General features: G+C 32.8%; 3 protein-coding genes across 3 annotated transcripts; 2 read left to right on the top strand and 1 right to left on the bottom strand.

The window, feature by feature from the left end:
• Positions 1 to 228: 228 nt before the first annotated feature.
• On the top strand, positions 229 to 5944 carry LOC123923470 (C-type lectin receptor-like tyrosine-protein kinase At1g52310). The gene is made up of 5 exons (XM_045976158.1): positions 229 to 451; positions 562 to 616; positions 2678 to 3109; positions 3349 to 3910; positions 5030 to 5944. Exons 1-5 carry the CDS (start codon positions 380 to 382, stop codon positions 5553 to 5555), a joined length of 1647 nt encoding a protein of 548 aa, XP_045832114.1. The 5' UTR covers positions 229 to 379; the 3' UTR covers positions 5556 to 5944.
• Positions 5945 to 7114: 1170 nt separating this feature from the next.
• Positions 7115 to 10378, bottom strand: LOC123919433. Its single transcript, XM_045971351.1, has 6 exons — positions 9999 to 10378; positions 9086 to 9179; positions 8528 to 8646; positions 8239 to 8370; positions 7776 to 7833; positions 7115 to 7625 (listed from the first exon to the last, which is right to left on the bottom strand). The coding sequence occupies exons 1-5, from the start codon at positions 10296 to 10298 to the stop codon at positions 7777 to 7779; spliced, it is 702 nt and encodes a 233-aa protein (XP_045827307.1). The 5' UTR covers positions 10299 to 10378; the 3' UTR covers positions 7115 to 7625; position 7776.
• Positions 10379 to 11814: 1436 nt separating this feature from the next.
• LOC123923388 (DEAD-box ATP-dependent RNA helicase 17-like) lies at positions 11815 to 19325 on the top strand. Its single transcript, XM_045976078.1, has 10 exons — positions 11815 to 12244; positions 12337 to 12409; positions 12971 to 13080; positions 13793 to 13936; positions 14878 to 14986; positions 15091 to 15440; positions 15530 to 15603; positions 16297 to 16601; positions 18105 to 18351; positions 18626 to 19325. Exons 1-10 carry the CDS (start codon positions 12073 to 12075, stop codon positions 18875 to 18877), a joined length of 1836 nt encoding a protein of 611 aa, XP_045832034.1. The 5' UTR covers positions 11815 to 12072; the 3' UTR covers positions 18878 to 19325.
• Positions 19326 to 24378: the final 5053 nt, after the last annotated feature.

A 24378-nucleotide genomic window follows, 5' to 3' on the forward strand; every position in this document is an offset into this window, starting at 1 on the left:
AAAAAAATAAAATAAACCGGAGACAAAACTTACATGCATTTTCATACATGCATGTTTTACTTTTCCTCCCACAAAGAGGTGGTTATTTGTGTTTTTTCATTTTAAAAAAATAAAAGAAAATTATTTTTTAATAAAAAAAACTACCTCTTTGTAAGAGGAAAAGTAGGAAATGCATGTATGGAAATGCATGGAAGTTTTGTCCATAACAATTAATCAGAATTGGAAAACGGGCATTCGACTTGTACAGTCCAGAATTAAATTCATTCACAGCAGCAACAACTTCAACCCTGTGTGTGTTGAGAAATGAAGGAGAAATCTCCTCCTTGTCCCTTTTTTCTCGCATCCTCTCTTCGCTCCATACTTTGTTGAGGTTGTTGCTATGGAACTCAATCCCACGCTTCTTCAATTCCTTCTCCTCCTCTTTGCTGTTGCTGCTTTCACTTCCACTGCGGTCACTCTCTCTCTCTCTCTCTCTCTCTCTCTCTCTGGTAATTAAATATCTTGTGCTGTGTACTTATTTTGTTTAACAAAGTTCTATTTTGTTGTTGTTGTTACTTGTAGACACTTAACGAGACTTGTGGTCACTTTGATGGTTCATTCAATAGAGACACTAAAGGTATTATTTTTAACTAATTATTATTACTTCAAATCTGTTTAATTAGTCCGTTTCTATAAAATGTGTTAGTATTGTATCCTGATCTTTTACTGTAGTACTAATTTAGGTCTAAAACTGTTGGTGTATAAGGATTTGCATATTGATTCATTATCAAAATTATTAAATACCCTTAAACACAGTAATAATTTCAGTAACAATTTCAGAAATAATAAGTGATTGTATGTAATCACAAGTGTTACGGTCGTGTTAGATAATCAGATACTCAGACATGTCTTCAATCTGAAGTGTCATGTCAGTGTGGTGTTAGACAATCAGATACTCAGGCACATCTTCAATCTGAAGTGTTGTGTCAGTGTGGTGTTAGCTATGAAGCACGGATACGTGGACATCGAACACGACACGGATACGTGGACACCGATAATAATCTGAGAATGACATAATTCACTGTCGGTGTCCGTCACTGTCACTGACGCATTCCCGACACGGGACACCCCTAACCTGAGGAGTGTCCGTGCTTCATAGGGTGTTAGACAACCACAGATACTCAAACATGTCTTCAATCTGAAGTGTGTGTCAGTGTGGTGTTAGACAATCAGATACTCAGACACGTCTTCAGTCTCAAGTGTCTGTGCTACATAGAGTATAACTACATTTGATTTGAATAATCCTTTTTCTTTGTTAATATTTTTGTCTTATTCTACTGATAGAGATACCAAAAGGAGTACGATCATCTTGGGTGGGAAAAAAATATAATGCAATGCTTTAAGTGATTTAAAGTTTAAACAATGTTTTAATTGCAGTTATGTCACAATCCTTAAAGTTGCAGTCAAATGTTACTCATGTTGTCGCAATTACGGTTGTACTCTGCAATTTAAAACCATGTATTGAAATGTAGGGAGGTTTTCTAATAAATAGAAGGATGTTTATTTGGTGATAATATTTTGAGTATTTTAATGAAAGGTAATTAAGTTATACACAGTTACATTTTACGGTAATTGGGACTCTTTAAAAGCTTTCTTAGTTTGATATTCTGAAATGGGTGGGTTAGTATTCATAGAAACGTAGATGAAAACTGATCTATATTTGAGATTTTACAGGAGTAGTTTATATAGTTGTTAGCTGGTATAAATGAAACAACAAGATTTACAAGTTGTTATTGACCACACTATGTAGTCAATAGCGGACGTAGTGTCGTAGCGGACTCTAGGCACTACAGAGAACTTCATTGCATTGCGGTTTTGAGAAGCGGTCGTAGCACCCGCAGTATCGGCCAAATAGAAGTCGTAATGGCTGCTATAGTGAAGCTCTTGTAAGAACTTGAACATGTCTTCAATGTGCAGCCGTTCCCCGTGTATTTTTGGACTTTTTTTCTTCATTTTACTAGCAAAATTTTGAATGACAACGGAATACTCTCTCCTGTCTTCTCATTTCTTCTCCTTGGAAACGGATTCATCTCTCTTCCTAAATCCTAATAGTTGTCTCCCCTCCTCACCTATGGCCCTCATCTGGCAAGAATCACTAGGCAGCAAAATGAACGAGGAACCAAGCTGCCATTATAGACACAAAACATATAGGCAGAAGAGGGTGATGATGATGATGCAGAAAGTGTGAGGTCTAGTAGTGAAGAGCGTGAACATGATGATGAGAAAGTGCTTGGAGATAGAGATTCCATTTAAGGAATCACATGTATTTATTTTTAAAATGTCTATACAGTTATTTATTTTGAGGTTTTACATGTGTATCATATAAATTTCTAGTATTATTTCTAGTTAAAGTAAGAAGCCCAATAGTAAAAATCAAATTACTAGAGAATCATTTAATTATAACTGCGAGGCTCATTCTTCTGATGAGTTTGTATTCAGACCAGATGTATGCTCATGCCCACACCTAATGCATAATGCTTCATAGTTTTTAGTATTTCTACAATAACATTTATTCTATCTAAACTATAACTCACTTTATCTGAAGGTGCTTTAAAGTCGCAAAATGTAGTTTTTAGTATTTCTACAATAACATTTATTTTATCTAAACTATAGTACATTTTTGCCTCTTCTTGTGCAGCACCATGCCCAAATGGTTGGGTTATGGACCCTAATAAGACCAAGTGTTTTCTCCATGTTGGGAGGCCTCAATCTTGGAATGACTCAGAGACATGTTGTAACAAATATGGCGGACATTTAGCATCATTGGCTTCGCTTCAGGAGCTACATTTTGCTCAAAGTCTATGTGGTGAATCCATAAATAGTTGCTGGATTGGTGGAAGAAGACTCAACAACACTATATCAGGTTTTCAGTGGACGTGGTCTGATAATTCTCAATGGAATAAGTCCATGTTTCCTTTGGCTAATGTTCCACTTAATTGTACTGGAACTGGACAATCCTGTGTTAGGAACATTACAGAGAATGTATGTTCCGTAATGACTAATAATTCAAAATCTCTCATCAGTGAGAGATGTGATAATCCTCACGCTTCTCTATGTATACTTGACATAGGTATGCTCTTGTATATATTACCTGTGGATTCTTAATTTACATTCATTAGAAATTCAGTATGTATATTTTTTCCACTATTTAGTTCATTCGTCCGTAAGGTTTTTCTTTTTCATTTTTATTCTTAAGTATGCTATTTTTTCTCCGTTTTGTTTCTTCTATCTGGGCTACATTTTGGCATTATTTTTTTTAATAATCATTGCCAACTGAATTGTCTCTTTTTCCCCCCTTTTTCATCACAGATGCGAAATGTAACCATATGCACTGCCACAGGGACTATCTAATCATCCTTGCTGTGGTGAGTGGATTGATACTCTCAACAACATTTGCAGTGGTTGTCTGGCTTCTTGTATATAAGAGGGGCAAGAAGAGAAGACGATCTAGAAAACTAACTGATCCTGCCGCTTCACTTCCATCATGGAAAGTCTTTACCAAAGAGGAACTAAGGTCAATTACGAAAAACTTTAGTGAAGGAAACCGTCTTGTTGGGGATGCCAAGACTGGCGGTACTTATAGTGGGGTCCAACCAGATGGCTCAAAGGTTGCTGTTAAGAGATTAAAGAGGTCAAGCTTTAAGAGGAAAAAGGAGTTCTATTCTGAAATTGGCAGGGTTGCAAGGCTTCGACATCCAAATCTGGTGGTTGTGATGGGCTGCTGTTATGATCATGGTGACCGCTACATTGTTTATGAGTTTGTAGCTAATGGTCCCTTAGATAAATGGCTACATCACATACCAAGGGGTGGTCGCAGCTTAGATTGGGCTATGAGGATGAAAATTGCAACAACGCTTGCTCAAGGAATTGCGTAAGTTCAAAATATACTTATTTATTGATAACTTTCTACATGTTAATTTAGAAATTTTCTCTAGTCTATACATGTTTCACTCGATTAGTAGTGTTCTTATGAAAGCTAACTATGCTTGGAATTTAGGTCATTATCACTTCATCGTTGCAGTTTGTATGCATTCTTAACAATTTCTACTGCACGGCCATTGGCCACTTTGGCTAATTTGTAAGATGCAAATTACATATGGGAACGTTTAATTAATTGCTTAATCACACATTCATACATGATCGTTATAGTAGGATCTTATTTCCAGAGTACTGTTGTCACTTCTCTGATGGATTATCATGCTTACGAATACTTTCTTGCTAAAATGCATTTGTTAAACCAACCATCCTGTTCTTGGATTTTAATTTTACATATGAGCAATGATCATCATTCTTCTGGCTTTTTCTATTGAAGATAGGTATTTCCCGTTATCCAATTCACATTAGTTAATTAGCTTGACTGCTGTTCTTGGTCCACAATCTCGTTTGAAGCTATTTACTAACCTGATAGTTCATTGTATCAACTTAATGACTTGTTTTCCCTTTTTAGATACCATGCTTACCTTTGTTATATAAAAGAGAAATGTTACCAATCACACTATCTTACATACTATTTCCAACGCAGACTCTCCTTTTGGTTGAAACTCTTATGGGTCCCACCAAATTTGTGGACCCATTTTCAGAACAGGGTACTCGTTTAAATTTCAACCAATAGGAGAGTGTATTGACATTGAGACGAGTATGTTGCTATCACATTTCTTATACAAAATATAGCACTATTAGTTAGCCAAGGAAAAACATATAAAGGGTAACTTACGAGAAGAAATTAGGGAAGGAAGGGGTTGGAGAGGAGAGAACGAGAAATAAATTAAAACCCCATTTCCACGACACCACATATGTTTGTTGAATTTTACTTAATTATGGATAATAGTTTTCATTCCTTCTAACAGAAGTGCATAAGTATATTGTTTGACTTATTGAAATCTCTACAAGCCTGATTTACTAAAAAGAAAAAAAGGACTCCATAGTCCATAACATTTTAAACACGATTGATATATTAACCACTATTTATTTTTCTCTTCTGTTTCAACAGGTTTCTGCATGACAAGGTTAAGCCGCAAGTTGTTCACCGAGATATACGAGCTAGTAATGTGCTGCTTGACGAGGAATTTGGAGCACACCTTATGGGTGTTGGCTTGTCCAAGTTTGTGCCATATGAAGCAATGCATGAGAGGACTGTGATGGCTGGTGGAACTTATGGATACCTTGCTCCGGAGTTCGTGTACAGAAACGAGCTTACAACAAAGAGTGATGTTTATAGTTTTGGTGTCTTACTACTTGAAATAGTTAGTGGACGTAGACCGGCACAAGCAGTTGATTCTGTGGGTTGGCAGAGTATATTTGAATGGGCTACACCTCTTGTTCAAGCTCATCGATACCCTGAACTGTTGGATCCTTATATATCTTCCTCGTCGACTAGTATCATCCCAGAGACTAGTTCTATCCAGAAGGTGGTTGACCTCGTTTATTCATGCACGCAGCATGTCCCTTCTATGCGCCCTAGAATGTCGCACGTTGTTCATCAGTTGCAACAGTTTGCCCAGCCACCTGTAAAATAAAGCTAATTTAGTTGCCATGACTGAGATTTTAAATTGTGGTTGCATTTGTCTGTTACCTCACAATCCTTAAGATTAAAAAACTGCAGAAAAATTTAGCTGATACAACTGCAATTATGGTCGTAAAGATACCAAAATTCTTGACTTTGCAGCCGCTGACCGTAAGTTAAAACCTTGTCTGGATTTCAAGTTTTTGTATTTATAATTACATAGTTGAGAAAGTTTATTGTGTAATGTAATAGTTAAATATGTACTCTAACCTGCCCTTCTTTAGGGTTGAAATTAGATTTGCTTAATTATTAGGTAGCAATAGCTAGGCTGCCAGGAAAATTGTGTAAAACATACATGTATTATTGTGCAAGGTAGAATTTCTACTAGAATTTGTGTGTGAAGCTTTTGCCATTACAAATCATACTTTTATTCTGCATGATTTTTATGTTACTAATTTGAGGGAAGCAGAGAGAGCAGGGGATGGTAAGTCATACCAATACAAATATCTATACAAACACAGGTAAATATTAATATAGACCTGTAACCAAAAAAAAATATAAAATTAATATAGACCACTTTCACAGGTTTTTACCTAATATAAACCACTTTCACAAGTAGTTTATCGTGATCGGTACTTAATAATCCTACAATGATCTACAATATACGATGTTGTTTGGAAGTATTAGCTAGTGATCTTTTTATTTTACGATTGGAATAATGATTTAATTGATAATGGTTTGATTAAAACAACAAAAAATAAACATGAAACCGTTATTAAACTTGTATCAATCATATCATTGTGATGAGAGTCATTAATTTTTACTTTTAAAAAAGACTGCCAGCAGTCGTTAGAGTTTCTGATGATTTTAAGCATCGGTTCATGATAGACCACTGTAGTCCACCGAACCACTCACCTACAAACATAAATCATTATGTGTCCTTGATGAAGCTTCTGGTGGTTTTAATTAATAAAGAGGAAAATAGTGGAAAAAAGGTGGAATGAGTATGTAGTTTCCTTCATGTACCTCAATGTCCTCATAAAGTTTAGGGTTTGGTAGATAAATAATTGGTGAATGTTCATCTAACCCTCTTAAAATGCATAATTTTACCGGAAATTTGACAGATTTGAGCATATCAGGAGATAAACGATCACCTAAATTATTTGAGCTAACTTACGTTTTGGTCTTGTATTATACATTTATTTTAGTTTTAGTGCTTATATTTTCTTTTGTTAATCTTAATCATTGAAAAATAAAAATCATTTTCATATATTCCAAATAATATTTTATTCATATTGAATTTGCAAGATATGATTTACTCCGGGGCATTTAAGATCATGCTAAACAGTGTCTCCAGAGCATTTGTTAAGTATACCAAAAAATGAAATAAAAAATAAAATTAATGATGGTAAGATAAATTTTTACACTTTTAAGATATTTGATGCACAAGTTACAAGACAATTTTTTTTTCTTATTAACATGCTTAGGGAGTAAGATAAACTATATTGAAAAGAAATTGCTAAACAACTCCATCACCTGATTATATGAGAAAGAAACAAGAATTGCACAAAATTAATTGAAAACACATACATATATATGGCATCATAGACATGGTCAGGCAGCATTACAAGATGTACAACACTTTCTTAAAAAAATATACAAAAATACAAGGTGTAGTTGAACGCTATAAGATAAAAATTAGACAAAATTACTCTTATAGTCCCTTAACTTAATTTCAGGTAACGATTTAGTCCTTTATCTTTTTTTCACTTTTGTCCTTTTTGATCCGCCATCCATCTTTGTATATGATTTTTCAAGTTTCAAATCTATGGTTATTTTGGAACATAACATATATTTACGATTGACAGCACCCAGAAAGAAAATTATAGATTTGAAGCTTAAAATTCATATTCAAATGTAGAAAAAGGAATAAAATGTTATCTGAAATTAAGTTAAGGGACCACAGAAAGGGAGACAGAATGGAATGATTTTGAACTAGCTATATTGCATGGGGTATCAACTTGCATTTCCAGAGCTCCTCTGATAGAATATAATGGCTGTAATTACTTTATTCCACCACTCTCTGCATCATGTGTCCAAAAAAACAGATTATAGTGGCCAAAATAGTGGATGTCGCGGCTGCTATAACACCGCATCTCATAATCACTTCAAAAATTTCAAAGAAGCCTGTCAAATTTAAAAGGCAAACACTTTTTACATCAAATTCACTAACCTCAATCTATGGATTCCGTTGCTTGAGATTGTTGCTCCTCTAATAAAGTCTGCATTCTCTGCAATAATCGTCAAATCCCGATGCTTAGCCAAATTAACATATCCAATTACAGAAACACATAACTAGGTTTTTTTATTCAATTTCTGCCTCAGAAAAGTTCGGTGCTTGTTTAGTTTCATAAAAGGTTTTGAGCTTTTGTTTTTTGTTTTCATTTTAATTATCTTATCTTATCTATTTAAAAAAAATTGTATATGAAATAGAGAAAACCATAAAAAAAATGTTTCACTGTTCTCCATACAAATTTTCAAAAACAGAAAACAAAATAAAAAAGGCGATAATGTAAAAACAGTAAATGAAGAGAAAAATAAATCTCAAACCAAGTTGTCCCTAAAGTTTCTGCTTCTCCTCATCCTAAAGTGATTATGGGCAGATAACAATACTATATGCAGTGTTTAATTTCTACCTTGACAGAGCTTCCGATTTCCTCCAGTTTCTGCAATAGTAGCATCTCCCCAGAATGAGAAGCATCTTCTAGTGTAGCAACTTGTCTCGAAACAATCTCATTTCTAATGTTTGATAGACGCATCATAACAGCCTGAAAGAAATGAGGCAAGGCAAAAAGCAGTTCAACATAACCCATCACTTAAAAGTAAAAAGAAGAAGAGGGTTCAAAACAAAAAAAAAGTAAAAAGAAGAAATACGAAAAGAAATGCGCGTACACACACACAATTTGATCAGGCACAATTAAATACCTTCCTGAAAGCATTAGGATTTGCAACACCGAGGATTTTAACGTCGTCACTGGGTGGCCTTCTAACTCCAACATTTTCAATTCTAAGAGAATATACACCAAAAAGGGATTGCAAGTACCCTGCAAACAGATATCATTAATCAGATACTCACATAGCTAGTGCAAGTAGCCTATGGACAGATATAATTAATGAGATACTAGAAATCATGATTTTAAATTGCGGTCCGCGACAGCATCGACCACATTTTCCTGCATTTTGCTGCAATATAAAGGTTCACAGTGTTGATAACCGCAACCGCGACCACATCCACAATCTAAAACCATGCTAGAAATTAGAACCCTGTGTCTACGAACAAATATAATTATTAAAACTCTAGGAATTAAAACCACATGGCCATAAAATGATTGCATCAGGCTGGAAGGCTAATTACAAGGCATAAAAACATAGAAGAAAAGGGTTGGTCAAAACATATATAGCATGAAACTAAAATTTGATAAGACAAAAAGGGTTGGTCCAAGAGCTTAAAGAAGACATAGAAGAAAACAGCAAACACTGCACCTTGTTCAACCACGACATCAGCCACAGAATGCAATAAAACATGCTTCTCTTTATGCAGCACTCCAAAACATGGAAATGGTACCGGCCTTGTAACCTGAGCTAGATAAAACGCATAACCATATTACATGCCAAGATATCCATACATGCAATCATCATCAATTCACAAGTTATCAAAATAAGTACAAAGCTAAAACTATCTGAAAACATGTCTAAAGCGAATGTCGTATAATAAAACATAAAATGAAGTTAACTTTTGGTATAAGCTACGAAGAATAACCCCTCGAATCAGGTAGGACTACACGAGCAACCAACAGAACCACAGAATAAACAAAAAGAGACTAATATTATCTTATCCAAACCCTCCAACATACACAATGCAGTTACTGATTTTGATCAGCGACACACAGCGTTGCCAATCACAGATCGTGGAAAAATAGCGGTTTGTTACTTAACAACACTAATCATTGATTAAAAAATGTTTTTTCTTTAGAGAACATCACCTCCTATTGGAGTTAATCTTGTTAAAAATATCTTCCAAGTCTAAACCTATGAAGTATATACACACCTTGGATTAGGTGTGTCCAGGTGTCAGAAACGTGTATGTCTTCAAAGTTCAAACCAACACGTATGATTAAATTGAGTTATGTCATTTTTTCAAATTATTATCGGTGTTGCCATGTTAGTGTCATATCCGGAGATATTCTCCCAATTCCCACTAGTCTTCTTTGCTAACAAATTCAGAGTTTTTTTTTTTTTTATAATGAAATTCAAAGTTTACTATACATATTAATAAATTCTTTTTAATCATAATATCAACAACTTTCCAACAAAAACAATTCATAGAACTTATTATAATAATTTCTCAAATTCAATCAAATACAAATAAAAAGTAAGAAACTAGAGAAAATGTTACCTTGTAAACAATAGCATTTGGAGTAAGATAAAGAGTTCTAGAACGAATATCTTTTCTAAGTATAAACCTTCTAATTGGTATATAAATCAACATGAGTAACCCAATTCCCCATGCTAATATCAATAACACTGAGTAAAGTACCCACTGTACCGTTTGGTACTTGACAAAATTCTTCTCCATTTCTCTAAACGACGCCGCATACAACACTTCTTCTTCTTCTTCATCATTGTTCTCCAATAAACTCTTCTCTAAGGTATCAATTTCCACAACTTCCTCCATTTTTTTCATATTTGCTACCATTTTCTTTGCTAGCTACCGTTCAATGAATTTCAACTAAACAAACAAAAACTGAACATCAAAAACAATTTTTTGTTGGGTTATGCTATATATATTGGGCTTCTGAATTGCTTTTCACACGCCCATTTTCAATTAACACACTACTTTTGTTTTGTTTTTTTTTTTTTTACCACGAAGTTGAGCACAAGACCTCACTACTTTTCTTTAAAATACTTTTTATTTTTATTTTTATCATTTAGTATTTTTAAGAAAATGAATTACCTTTGTCCCCGTGAGTATATCTTAGTTGGTAAGGACATTACATGTAATATGCAGGAGTTGGATTCGAACCATGATATTCCAACTATTCACCTTGAAAGATAATATTCTAGCCACTAGACTAATTAATAAAAAAAATAAAATGAACTGCATTTTATCTTTTCAATTGCTAATGGGTATTTAGAAATATTTTGAAAAAGTAGAATATTTTAAACTTTTTCAAGTGCTTTTCTATCATGTAGTTTAAAATAGTAAGTTTGTATAGAAATTGTGCATTTTATATGAAAGGGTTAAATATGTTTTCAGGGCTAAGTCTATGGTGAAATAGTTGGTCAAATGCTGCACGGTGCACAAAGTGTGAATAACACTATAGCGAATACAAATTTTATAAAATTCACCGTTGAATTGAAAGTTTATATCATATAGATCATCCATGTCAAATTTTACATAAATTAAAAATCATTTGATATGTATGTTATTGAGACTTATCGAAGAGTTTTTATTGAATACCGTTAATTTTAACGGGTCTCAATAACATATAAAATAATTTTTAATTTCTTTAAAATTTGAGGGAGATCATCTATGTGATATAAATTTTAAATCAAACGATGAATTTTGTAAAACTCGTTTTCGTTATAGTGTTATTCACGACTTATGCACAACTCATACATTTTTTTCCGTTATCAAAATTAGTCCATGTTGTTAATTTTTCAAACGAAAGGTTGATGCGGCGGATTGAAAAATTGACACGTGTCACCATTTTATTGGTCAATTTAACAACCGCCAAGCAATTGATCAATTTTTATAACGAAAAAAATTGTATTTTTTTTTCACCGTAAAAGCAAAAAGGAATTATTTTTAGCTATAAAGTAAAATGTAAGGACTAAAAACATATTTAACCATATATAAATATATAACTTTTGAATAAACAATTATTATTTTTTAATACATAATTATTAATTTTAGTTGTTTTTACTCAAAAAATAAAAAAAACATGTGCAATTGCAAATGTTCGACAAATTCTTTTTTCAATTCCAATGAAATAGTTTCAGAAATTCTATCTCAAAAATAAAGAAAACTCTCTCCATTTTTTATTGTTTTCATTTCTTTTATTATCAAAATTTTTAAATATTTTTGGATGTATAAATGATATTTGGACATACTTTTACATTTATATTCACAAAACTATATAATAATAGAGGAAATTAAAATAATTAAAAATAGAGAGGATTATAAGATAAAAAAAATCTGTCTCAAAAATAAAAAAATACCAAATAATGCAATTTTAATCCCAAAGCCCTAATTTCTCTCTCTTCCCCTTGTTTCTGAATTCGCTTTCTCCCAACCCTCAAACAATGACGAACGCAGTTATAGCTTCGTTCTAACCAGCCTCCGCTTAGTCGTGCAGCCTCCGCGAACTGTACTGTGACGAACCTGCAACCTGTAAACTGAACTTCAAGAACTTGGTACTGAGAAAAATAGAACAAACGAAGCAAATAGCTTGGAACAGAGTAATACAATGGGAACAACGAAGAACACCAAAACCCAAGTAATCAAAAACAAACAAAACGACAAGAAAACCATCGCTGATGGAACCAACAAGGAAACCAAATCAGACAACAATAATGTTTTTGCTTCTTGTTCATTCTCTAGTCTTGGTCTTCACCCAACCTTATGTGATCAACTTCATGGTAATTTTTTTTTTTGTCAATTTAGTAATTCAGTTAATGGGTATGTTTCAATTGTCCAAAGTTTTAATCTTTTTGAATTTTGTTTTGAACAGAAAGAATGGGTTTTGAAGGTCCAACATTAGTTCAAGCTCAAGCTATTCCTGTTGTTCTATCTGGCCGTCATGCGTATCCTTTTTACTTCGTGTTTGGGTACTACCGTGATTTTGTTGAACCTCTAAAGTATAGTTTTTGCCAAAATCACCGTGACAGTGACATAATGTGATTCTGTCAAACTCACCGTTAGTGATTTAAACACTTTGCATCGAAAAATGAGAATGTGAATAATGATTAACTGTAAAATTAAGAGTATTTTTTTTAGTTAAGTAGTCTAGTGACTAGACTCACACACAAGTGTGTAGAAGCAGGGAATCTGGGGTTAAAACCTCGGCCCCTCCAATAATGTCCCTGACAGGGGTTGCTTAGTGGTTAGACTCACACATTAAGTGTGGAGAAGTGGGGAATTCGGGGTTTGAATGTTGGCCCCTCCAATAATGTCCCTGGTAGCTACCTAAGCTACGGTAACGGAAAAAATTATGAGTATTTTATTAGTGCAAATATACATTAAATGATTTCTTAACATGTGTGTAAAAGGCTTAAGATATGAAGAGGGAGTAGGAGTATGTTTACTTGATGCTATAGTTTGTTGGTTTTTGTTTTTTAATTTGGTTCTTTAATGAGAAAATTTAGACTGGTTAATGCTGCTACGGGCACTGGGAAGACTATTGCATACCTGGCTCCAATAATTCATCATTTGCAGAGTTATGAGAAGCGAATTCAGCGCACTGATGGAACATTTGGTATGTGCTATTTTTCTTTTGAACACTATTTAGTATCAATTATGTTTTGTTATTTTGGATATAGTGATAACGATAAAATAATGAAAACCATTCTTTAAAAAAAAAATTAGCAGATAATTAATTTTTTTTTTGACAAACATTAGCAGATAAAATTTATTCATATGGTTTTGATACTTTACTTTATCGATTATCATGTTAGGTTGTATTTGTTTTCATTTTCATTTAATGCCACTTGTTTAGAGGACAGACTGTATGAAGTTTAAATGTCATTGTCAATGGCTTTATCCCGAAAGGCAAAAGCTTAAGTTGTATGAATACATGAGTAATTTTGTATTTCTAAGACTGTAACATGCTCCCTCATGGAAAACCCCTTTGATCTTACAGTATTGATAGTGTTGAACTTGCTTTATATTTGCTTAAATTCAACTTCATGTAGAAGAAATTGGTCTAGGATCAATCAAACTCATCACCACTTAGTCATGGAGGCTATGATAGATGTAAAATATCCAATATTTCAAAGCTTAAATTGTTATGTGAAAAGTGAACTCATTAGTTCTTTTGTACCCTAATATTGAGGATAATTCGTCATCAGAAACAGATGTCAAACTGTATTCATGAAAGGGTCATCTAACTAACCTATAAATTATCACTGTTTTATTGTGTGTAAAAATATTTATCAATTTCACAGATTTAATTGGTTTATTGGCTATAGCGTTGGTTCTTGTACCAACGCGTGAGTTATGTTTGCAGGTTCATGAAATTCTTCAGAAATTATTGCACCGGTTTCATTGGATTGTTCCAGGATACATTATGGGTGGTGAAAGTAGATCAAAGGAGAAAGCCAGGCTGCGCAAAGGTACAACTTATTTATTCATCATCAATACTCATCTTCTGACTTTGAAATGTTCTTCATTAGTTGTTGAAAAATCAAATCTTGAAGTTGTGTAAAACTAAATTATAACAGAAAATAAGATAATTGTAATAGTATCTTTCAAGGTAGTTAAAATTGTGATGTTATTTGTAACATGGTTCCATTTTATGTATTTTGGGTGCATCAGCGATCCCACTGCCGTGCTAGAATATTTTATGATTTTTTAGTTCGTCAGCAATCCCTATGTTTTGCCAGAACACAATCTGGTAAGATTGCGTTGGACTTCTGTGCATACTTGTTGAATTGGTTCTGGTCGTGTTAGTATACTGAATCAGCCAAAAAGAATTGCAGGTTACTTCAGACCTGCTTCTGAAACACGTGAACTCTTTTTTTTAAGCTCTTTATTAACTTCCTCGCCAATTTTGTGCATATTCCTTCAACCGAAAACTTGATTTGGTTGTTATTCTCCGCCCACACTGGTTTTTCTGTTTCTGGTTGTTCATTTGCTTGGGGTTTGGTTGTGGTGAAGGTGGAATGGCTGTGGTAGTTGGTTCAAATAGTCATTGTTAGTTAATGTATTGTCACTTGCCAAAAACTTCTTATTTTGTTTTTGGAGTTGTTAATTTGTGTAAACTTTGGCATAAGTTGTTATTTTGTGGATTTCGAATTTATATAAGTAATTGCTTGTAATGATTTAATTAAAGGATTTTTCTTAATTTATGCATATATATATGAATTTTAGGGTCTTATAATCCATGTTATGATTCCATGATTTACCATTTTTAGTACCCTCCCCAATTCTATTTCTAGGCAGGATCTCAAACAAAATTAATCTATCATAGAAAGGAAATGTGATGACGACAAACATTGTATGTATGCATTGTCTGAAAACATTAACAAGATTTTAACCTCTGGTTCTTATTTAGGTATATCAATTCTTATTGCAACCCCTGGGCGCCTTTTAGACCACTTGAAGAATACAACATCATTCTTGTACACAAATTTGCGATGGATAATTTTTGATGAAGCTGATCGGTATGCTTTTCATCTATTGCTGCAGTTGAAATTACTATATCTAAGTAAATACGGTGCTTTCCATCTCATGGATGAATTGGCTTAACATGTTTGTTTTTTCGCAGTATTTTGGAACTAGGATTTGGGAAAGAGATACAAGACATACTAAATCTTTTAGGTTCAACGAAAACAGGTCACAATGACCAAGCGAATGCAGTTCCAAGTCCCTCTAAATTTCAAAGACAGAACCTGCTTTTGTCAGCCACCTTAAACGAGAAAGTAAACCACCTTGCTAAAATTAGCTTAGAGGATCCAGTGATGATCGGCATTGATGATAAAATAATGGAACCAACGTCAAAAATTAGATTTGATCATTCAGATTCTGATGAAGACAACGAAGACAAGAATTCCAGTAAAATACAAGCAGTTGGAGCTTATAAAGTGCCTGAACAGTTAATTCAGAGATACTTGAAAGGTATGTGATAATTATGACTTTTTTCTGTAAGCTTTCTTATTTAGCATAATGTTTTGAGATTTTACATACCTAATTTGATTATTTTGCAGCACCCTGTGGATCACGGCTTGCTATACTTCTTTCAATTCTAAAGCATCTTTTTGAAAGGGAACCTTCACAGAAGGTAAGGCTTTGGTAGTTGAAATCAGTAGATTTTGCACTTTGTACATTCTTCGATTGTTTTCAATGCTTGAATTATTGCTTGTCAATAGGTATATGATGAAATGAATGACACAAATCATGTTAGAACTATGACGTGAATCATGCTTTTATATTTGAAGCAAAACTACACCAGAGATCCTTCAACATAATTTAAATTTTCAAATATGCGCTTTGTCATTTTTTGTGTGTCAAGTTAGGTGTTTATGTTTAAAAACGTCAACAATGTTGCATCAAAATTCATTTCTTATCTATTTATGTTACCAAAAGTTTTACTTAACCATTCCAGAAGGTAAATTACATATTCAATTCATCAAGACAGCATCTAAATGACATCATTATGACCGTTACTGTATCTAATCCATCAAAATTAACATCATATTGTCTAGTTTTTATCTTAAGATGGTGACCTCGTGGTCAACGAGAGTCGAATTGTGGTGCTGAGTGGTGAAACATTGTTTATAATATATCATTCAATGATCATGTGCAAAAATTTGTAATAGAAGTGGATTGAAAATGAATATTGGTTCAATGTTATAAATTATTTTTTTTTTGCAGATTTTTAGCTCCTTTCCATGAACTGACATTTGCCATTAATCACATTGATATAAAAATATTATGCCTTATAAGTCACATCATTCATCTATTGACACCACAGGTTGTGCTATTCTTTTCAACATGTGATGCAGTGGACTTTCACTATTCTTTGTTAACCAAATTCCTTTTTTCATCAAATCCACAAACCGAAGAAGGGAACAGACCGATGTTTCTTGGATGTAAAACTCTTCGGCTACATGGTAATATGGAACAGGAAGATAGGACACGGAGTTTTCAGGCCTTTAAAACTGAGAAATCTGCCCTTCTTTTGTCTACTGATGTTTCTGCCAGAGGCCTAGATTTTCCGAATGTTAGATGTATCATACAATATGATTCTCCGGGGGAAGCTACTGAATATGTGCATAGGTACCTAATTCTTTTGTTTTTCTTTGGTAGTGTTTATGTTACATTATTTATCTATGGTTTCTGTTCTACCAGTGGGGTCTAGCGCAAGTGGTTAGTGCAGTGTGTGAGTGTTGTAAATTCCGAGATACCGAGTTTGGTTCCTACTGATAAAAGAAAGTCAATAATTGAATATGATAGGATCAATATTGTATTGCTAACACATCACAAAACAGCAGACAAATAGGGAAAACTGGTATATTTATTTTAGTAATATAAATAGCTGAAGTTCATATGGGATTCAACCAACTATTACAGAGATGAAAGAAAAGAAAAAAAAAAAACGATAAAGACTGTAAGGTAGGTAAGGCAATTCGAGAAGCCTTGGATCTCCCAGAGCAGTAACAATACTGACAAAATATCTGAATGATTATTCCCCATCGTAAACTCCCTAATTATAGCATCTAAATTCTATTTTCTCTCTCTGCCACCTGGCATAGTCATCCAAAAACCACTGAGTTTGTTGCTATCATTTAGGAGTGCTTCCAGTTCATATTTCATGAATCATAGTGAATATTTAAATATTCCTAATTAGTGGTGTTAAATTTTACTTTTATTATGAGAAAGGGCCTAGAAATAATCCTTATAAAAAATAAAAATGTAGGCGTAACTCCCATTTCTATTGCATTGAAAGAGTTAGGGCCTGTTTGTATTGGATTATTTGAACTTATTTATTGTCATAAGCACTTTTGAGACTGTTTGGGAGAGCTTATAGAAACAACTTCTAACATTTATAAGCTGTTTTCAGCTTATTTTCATAAGCTCTTCATGAAAACAACTTATTGCTTATGTGAAAACAATTTTATTTGATTTTATGTTATCGAAATAGCTTATACATAAACACTTGTAGAATCAACTTTTGACGTCTTCATAAGCTGTTTTCAGCTTATTTTCATAAACTCTTCATGACAACAACTAATTTCTTATATGAAAACAATTTTATTTTATTTTATCTTTGTTATAGAAAACGCTTATACATAAACACTAAATTAAGCTGTTTATCCAAACATAGGGTTTTGTTTGGATTGACTTATTTGAGTTATCTACTGCCATAAGTTTTGTGAGACTGTTTAGAAGAACTTACGAGAACAACTTAATGACAATTTTCATAAGCCTTTATCAGCTTATTTTCCTAAGTTCTCCAATATAGGTTATGAAAACAACTTATAAATATATAAAAATAATTTAACTTTATTTTTATGTTTTGCTATAGACATAGCTTAGGTAAGCTTATACATAAGCACTTCATGGTAAGCGTTTGTGCTATAAGCTGTTTATCCAGACAAGGCCATATTATAATTCTAGAAGCATAAATGTACTCGCTTTGACTCAGTTTGTTTCACTAGATATCTCATCTAGTTGATGCAGAAGCATCTTCCGGAATTTGTCGTATATGAAAAGAAAAAATCTTCAAATATGATTTGAAAGGCTATCTTATTTACCATCTATCATTAAATCGCGATGCAGAGTTGGAAGAACTGCTCGAATGGGTGAAAGAGGAGAGTCATTGTTATTTCTGCAACCAAGTGAAATAGACTATTTACAAGACTTGGAGAAACATGGTGTCTCGCTAGTTGAGTATCCTCTCGTCAAAGTGTTGGATAGTTTCCCAATGTCTGCACACAAGAACAACATAAAGAAATCTGTTTTCATAGACTTGCATCCGTGGATCATGTGTCTCCAGAAGGCACTTGAGTCCTTCATCTCATCCAAGGTGATCATCCTCTTTGCTAATTTTATTGAATTTTATGCTTGTGCTGATTGTCTGCGGCTTATCTAATTGAATTGTCGTTGAGGAAATTGTATCAAACTTCGGAAAACATGTCATCAAAGTTATAAATTTGGAATCATCATTGGATTTGTGTTTAGAGTTTATAACTTTTGAAAACAACGAAGCCATATAATATGATCCTATAATGGCTTTTTGTTTCTTCTTTGCATCACGAATTCTTTGCATCACGAACCAATTTTTGCCTTGTCGTTTTCAGCCGAAGATGGAGGAACTTGCGAAGAGGGCATTTTGCTCTTGGGTTCGTGCATACACAGCGCATCGTGGAGATCTGAAAAGAATATTTATGGTTAAGAAACTTCACTTGGGACACGTAGCAAAAAGCTTTGCATTGAAACAACAGCCCTCATTAGTTGGAAAGTCATTCCAAAACCAAACTAAGAAGAGAAAGAGATTTGAAAAGAAAAATGGGTCGTCGAAAACGAGAAAAGTTGCACGGAGTGTGAAGTAATGCAGACCATGAAAATGGCTTATAAATTATACTTTATGTTTGATTGACGAAGCAAATGTTGTCAAATGTTGACTAACAGAATATAAGATTGACCTGAGATCAAGCATCAACATAGCGCCAAAGGCATTCTAATTCATCGACAGACAAGAATGACACTAACATGCTGCATGTTTATTTCTTCATTTAGGAGTTCTTAAAACACGGTGGTTTCAACTCAAGAGATTCTTCTCACAGAATGGACCTCTGGAACGCGTCCCAGGTAATGTCGATTGTTGAATGGTGTGTGGATGTATGAGATTATAATTATAATTTTATTTAGTTATGGTTTTGGTGTTCTGTTTTGTAGGACTTGGATTTCTCATGTTACTTAGAATTTTGTTTTGTTTTGCTATGTTACTTGCACAATAAAATTTGAAGTATTATTATGAAAATGATCGTGATTTTACGATCATAAGTGGGATTTTATTTTACGCGAATCCATAAAATATGAAACAGTTTGTTAACGTTCGTTTTCATCTAAAAATTATCATTGTTAATATAAAAAAAAAAGAAAAGAGTATCATTGTTACTTTGTCTTTAAAATTAAGTTTTTTTGTTGCTAAAACGAGGCAGCTTCTGATATAGACTACTAAGCCATAAGCCATGGTAATCACACTGCTCATCTTTGAACCACTTTAGAGAGGCTTGTCGTGTATGTCGAGTCTCGAGACCTTGACCTCGTTGGAAGCTATCTGCTTGCCTTCATCCATGAAGCCTTTTTAACACTTATTCCTCGACGCATATCCACGGAGTAGTGTGCTGGTAATCTATCAACAAAATAAATGTGCTATTTTTTTTTAACCATCTGGTTCCCAAAGGAAGTGATCTGGTAAACCAAAGTTCGGTCGTGAGGTAAGTAAATCCAGAATCTGACAAATATGTGTTATTTTATTTATCTTAACCCCCCAATTTTCGGGAGGAGTATGACGTCCCTATGTTTAAGAGAAAAAGTAAAATGTTTAAATTCAATCAAACAAGTTTACTTTATCAAATATGTAATGTCGAGTATAGATTTAACAAGTATATGCTTCTGCAAGAATGTCGAGTATAGATTTAACAAGTAAGTTACCTTTCTCTTATCATTCATTCACCTAATAAATTTAATAACTTTAACTTACGAACTATGTTTCATTTAAAGTTATTTCATGGGAGATGAGAGAAAGGTAAAGAAGACAAAAAAAAATAAAAAATTATAAGGTTAACATCCTAGAATGCGATAGCAGTTTGTAGTTTGTTATCTATAAAGTGAACTTTTTTTTCCCCAATTTTTTCTATTTAGACACTCGCTTTCTAAGTAGCGATAGAGGTAAGTTTGGAATATCATGGGACTCGCATGGAAGCCGGGGGTTCGAAAAGTAAAACTATATATAAAAAGATCCATTTTTTTGTACCAAGATAAAAAGTATGTATAATATTCAAGTTTAAATAAATAAAAGATAGTCCACCTTATTTAACAGGTTAACCGATTATAGATTAGAAAAAAGGATGATGTGTTTAGTACTCTCTCCGGTTTTATATATAAGAAAAAATTGACTTTTTAAATTCATTGTAAAATTCATGTATTTAGACAATAATATTGTCCAAATACATTCATTCTAAAATGAATCTAAAAAATGAAATGTTTCTTATATATAAGACCGGAGGGAGTATTTCTTTTTATTTATTTATCAATAAAGTAAAGAACAGTGAAGTCGTTTAATTTTTTAATTAATTATTTATTTATTGATATACACTTGTTTGAAATATAAATATTTATAATGTATATAAAAATTTCCACCACCTATTTGACATGATTGAATAATTGTAACATGAATCATTGACCCACAAATCATGTGCAATGGAGAAACAATAAATTCGGTGGAACAAACGATCATGTACTACATTATCAATATCAGCAATTTAGAGCCCAATAAATTTTGATTGATATTTTGTGGGCTGTTTCCTTCTTTTGTAGGGTGAAGGGATGCAGATTGCTCTTATCTACTACAAATTATCTTTTCGTAAGTTCGAATTTGAGATTATCCACTTATCTCATATAATGCAATGCGAGACTTTTAACAATATGTGGATTCCATGCAAAAGCTAGCCAACATTTCCAATGACCTTATAAAGAGTTATTGATGTCAAAAGATTGGTAATTTTATCCAAGTTTTCAAGATGGCGACATGGCGTTGAGCTGACCTTTAGGCCCAACTTCAATTGCTTACAAACTTCTCAAGAAACTTGGTTTTTAGAACCCTACATTGCTCATAGGCCCCTCAAAAACTTCAAATTTGCCCTTCTAAACCGAAGATATATATATATATATATATATATATATATATATATATATATATATATATATATATATATATATATATATATATATATATATATATGTTCAAGACGCGTTAGGTTTTGGAAGCCATCTTCCAAAATGTGTGGAGGGCCCGATAATTCTATACATTTTGAAAATGATCTTCTGAAACTGATGTAGTTGTTGCATTCATTCGATTACCTAACATAGATAGAATATAGGGAAAAAAAAAACTATTTATCTAATTTCTCTTACACATTGGAATTTTCTTCACCATGTTCACTTCAATGCATCTTTCATTTCGAATTAATCTCCACAAAATATGTTTCAGATTAATATTTGTGTTAAGATTATAGTGTTAATATTAATATTTTTGGACTTAGTGTAACTAAAACCAATTCTAATATACTTCATCCGTCCCAAAATAGAAGAACTCGTTGATCATTGCACGTACGCCAATATATAATTTTGATTACGAATATCTTTAATTGTCTATTAGTAAAAATTATAAAAATTTGATGTGTTGAAACTATTCATCGAAACAAGTTAATCAAAATCTTATATGATAATATTTACATTTATACTACCTCCGTCCCTAATTATAAGACCATGTTTGACAAAAATGTACTATTCATTTACATTGTTTTGATCGTATTTTTTTAATAATATATAAATGTAAATATTAGCATATAAGATTTTGTTCAATTTGTTTTGATGAGTATTTTCAAAATATTAATTTTTTTATAATTTTTACTAATAAACAATTAAATATATTAGTGATCAAAATTGTGCATTGACATACGTGCAGTGGTCAAACATGTTCTTATAATTAGGGACGGAGGTAGTATATGTTTAGAAAAATGCAGTCAAAACAAGATATATAAATAATGCAAATTCGGTTCGCAGAAACCTAATTTTTTCTAGTGCAAATTCAGAGTAAATTTCAGTTTTTAGAAATCGAAGAGAAAATATCATAGAGTATTAAAGGGCAAAATTGAAAATTCAAGGTTTATAAAGAAAACACGGGATCGGAAGAAAAAATATCATAGAGTATTAAATCCACGTCAATCTTTAGGTTGAACCAACACTCCGTGCAGGGGAACTCTTCTATTTTCATAGTTGCTCTTTGCCTTTTAAATTAATCAGAATTTTTTCATTTTTTTATTGAAAGATATCTTTTCAATATTATTAATGCTAAATAATACAAATCATTTTATAAACTATCTTCTGATAATAAATATTTTTTTGTTGGGTCATGCTAAACAGTGTCATTGGGGCACTAGTTAAACATACTAAAAAATGAAACAAATAATAAAGTTAATGATGAGAGAAAATAACTTTTCACTTCATTAAAACATTGAATGCACAATTTACGAGATAAAACTTCTAAATTTATATCCTTAACTAGTGTCCCGGGGGCACTGTTTAGCATTTTCCTTTTTTGTTTACAATGTTGTAACTAAGGATCATGCCTAAAACATTATAAATATTGGGGTTTTCTAACTTAGACCCTAGTTAGGTCTAAGTTAGCAAGGTGCACCTTTTCAATTGGACAAAAATACCCATTCTTTTTAATTAATTAACCAAAATACCCATTAATAGACGCGGATCCAGTGTCGCGCGCGTACCGAAGGACCATGGTTACAGACCGTTGATTTCCATCAGACAGCCAAGATCTGATTTCATCAAGACTGTCTGATCAATCAATTATTTGTTCATTATTTTTCTCTCTCCAGCCAACCATTGTGTGACACGTGTCCTACTTTTAAAAAGCAAATTTTTCTCTCTCCAGGGTGTAATTGATTGATCAGACAGTCTTGATGAGATCAGATCTTGGCTGTCTGATGGAAATCAACGGCCTGTAACCATGGTCCTGCGGTACGCGCGCGATACTGGATCCGCGTCCATTGATGGTAATTTGGTTAATTAATTAAAAAAAATGGGTATTTTGGTCTAACTGAAAATGTGCATTTTGCTAATTTAGACCCAACTGGATCTAACCCAACTGGGTCTAAATTAGCAGCCCCATAAATATTACCCGAATTTCTAGTGTAAATAGTGCGGATCTTATTTTATTTTTGGTCAAAGATGAAAAATAAATGTATCAATAAAAACAAAATGAAAGCTGTAGATCTTTGAACGTGGCCCACATTGTGTTCCTATGTCGAGAGCCCTTGTCCACAGTTTCAAACCCATTTAATTTAATTTAATTTATGTTTTGAGTGGTGACCTTTCCTAATTCATATATACTACTCCATACTTGACCCTTGTGTTTGTCTTGGAACTAGAGATGTTGCTCAAGACCAAAGGTAAAAATATAATAAAAACTAAAATATAATTTTATATGTAATAAAAAAAATTATAATATTAATTTTAAAAACAAGTTTTAATATTTTTGCATGAGTATTTTGTTTTTTTTGGGGGTTTTCACCCCATGCTTAATATTAATATAGCGCTCGTGCTGACTATAACATCTTCTCTTTGTTGCGCATTTTATTTTGACATTGTTTAGAGTTGGACACATCGACGTAGTTTTTAGGATATACAAGAAATTGATTTTGATCTACTTTGCTAAATTATCATGACTTTTTGCTAATCAATCTGAGCCCCTCCCCCATTTACTGTTTTAATCAACCCGAGTATAATATAATTTTTGAGCTACTAATTCATTTCAACACTAGTACAGAAAACACTTTTTACATCTGGCCAAAACCCCTTTTACATCTGGCCCAAGTCAGAGGTAGACGTACGAGAAGTAGTAAGTTTATGCTTTTTACATCTGACATTCGTCAGATGTAAAAGTATCCCCTTTTACCTCTGTTCTCGTGTTTCAGCTGACCAATTTTTTTTTTTTTAATTAAATTGGACCTTTTACATCTGACCAAGTCACCAGATGTGAACTAGTAACTTTATTTAATTTTTTTTTTTTCAAAATCCTGCGTTTTTTTTTTTATTTTTTATATTTTTAAATCCTATTTTGTAATTAAAAAAAACCAAAATAGCATTACAATTCAACATTCAACCAAAATACAATTACATTCAACCAAGTCATTAAAATTCAACATTCAACCAAAATACAATTACATTCAACCAAAGTCATTACAATTCAAATAAAATACCAAGTCTTACAAGTCAAGCAAAATACCAAAACAATCCAAAATGTTAT

This window comes from Trifolium pratense, linkage group LG4, assembly GCF_020283565.1.
Source record: "Trifolium pratense cultivar HEN17-A07 linkage group LG4, ARS_RC_1.1, whole genome shotgun sequence".
NCBI classification, from domain to species: Eukaryota; Viridiplantae; Streptophyta; class Magnoliopsida; order Fabales; family Fabaceae; genus Trifolium; species Trifolium pratense.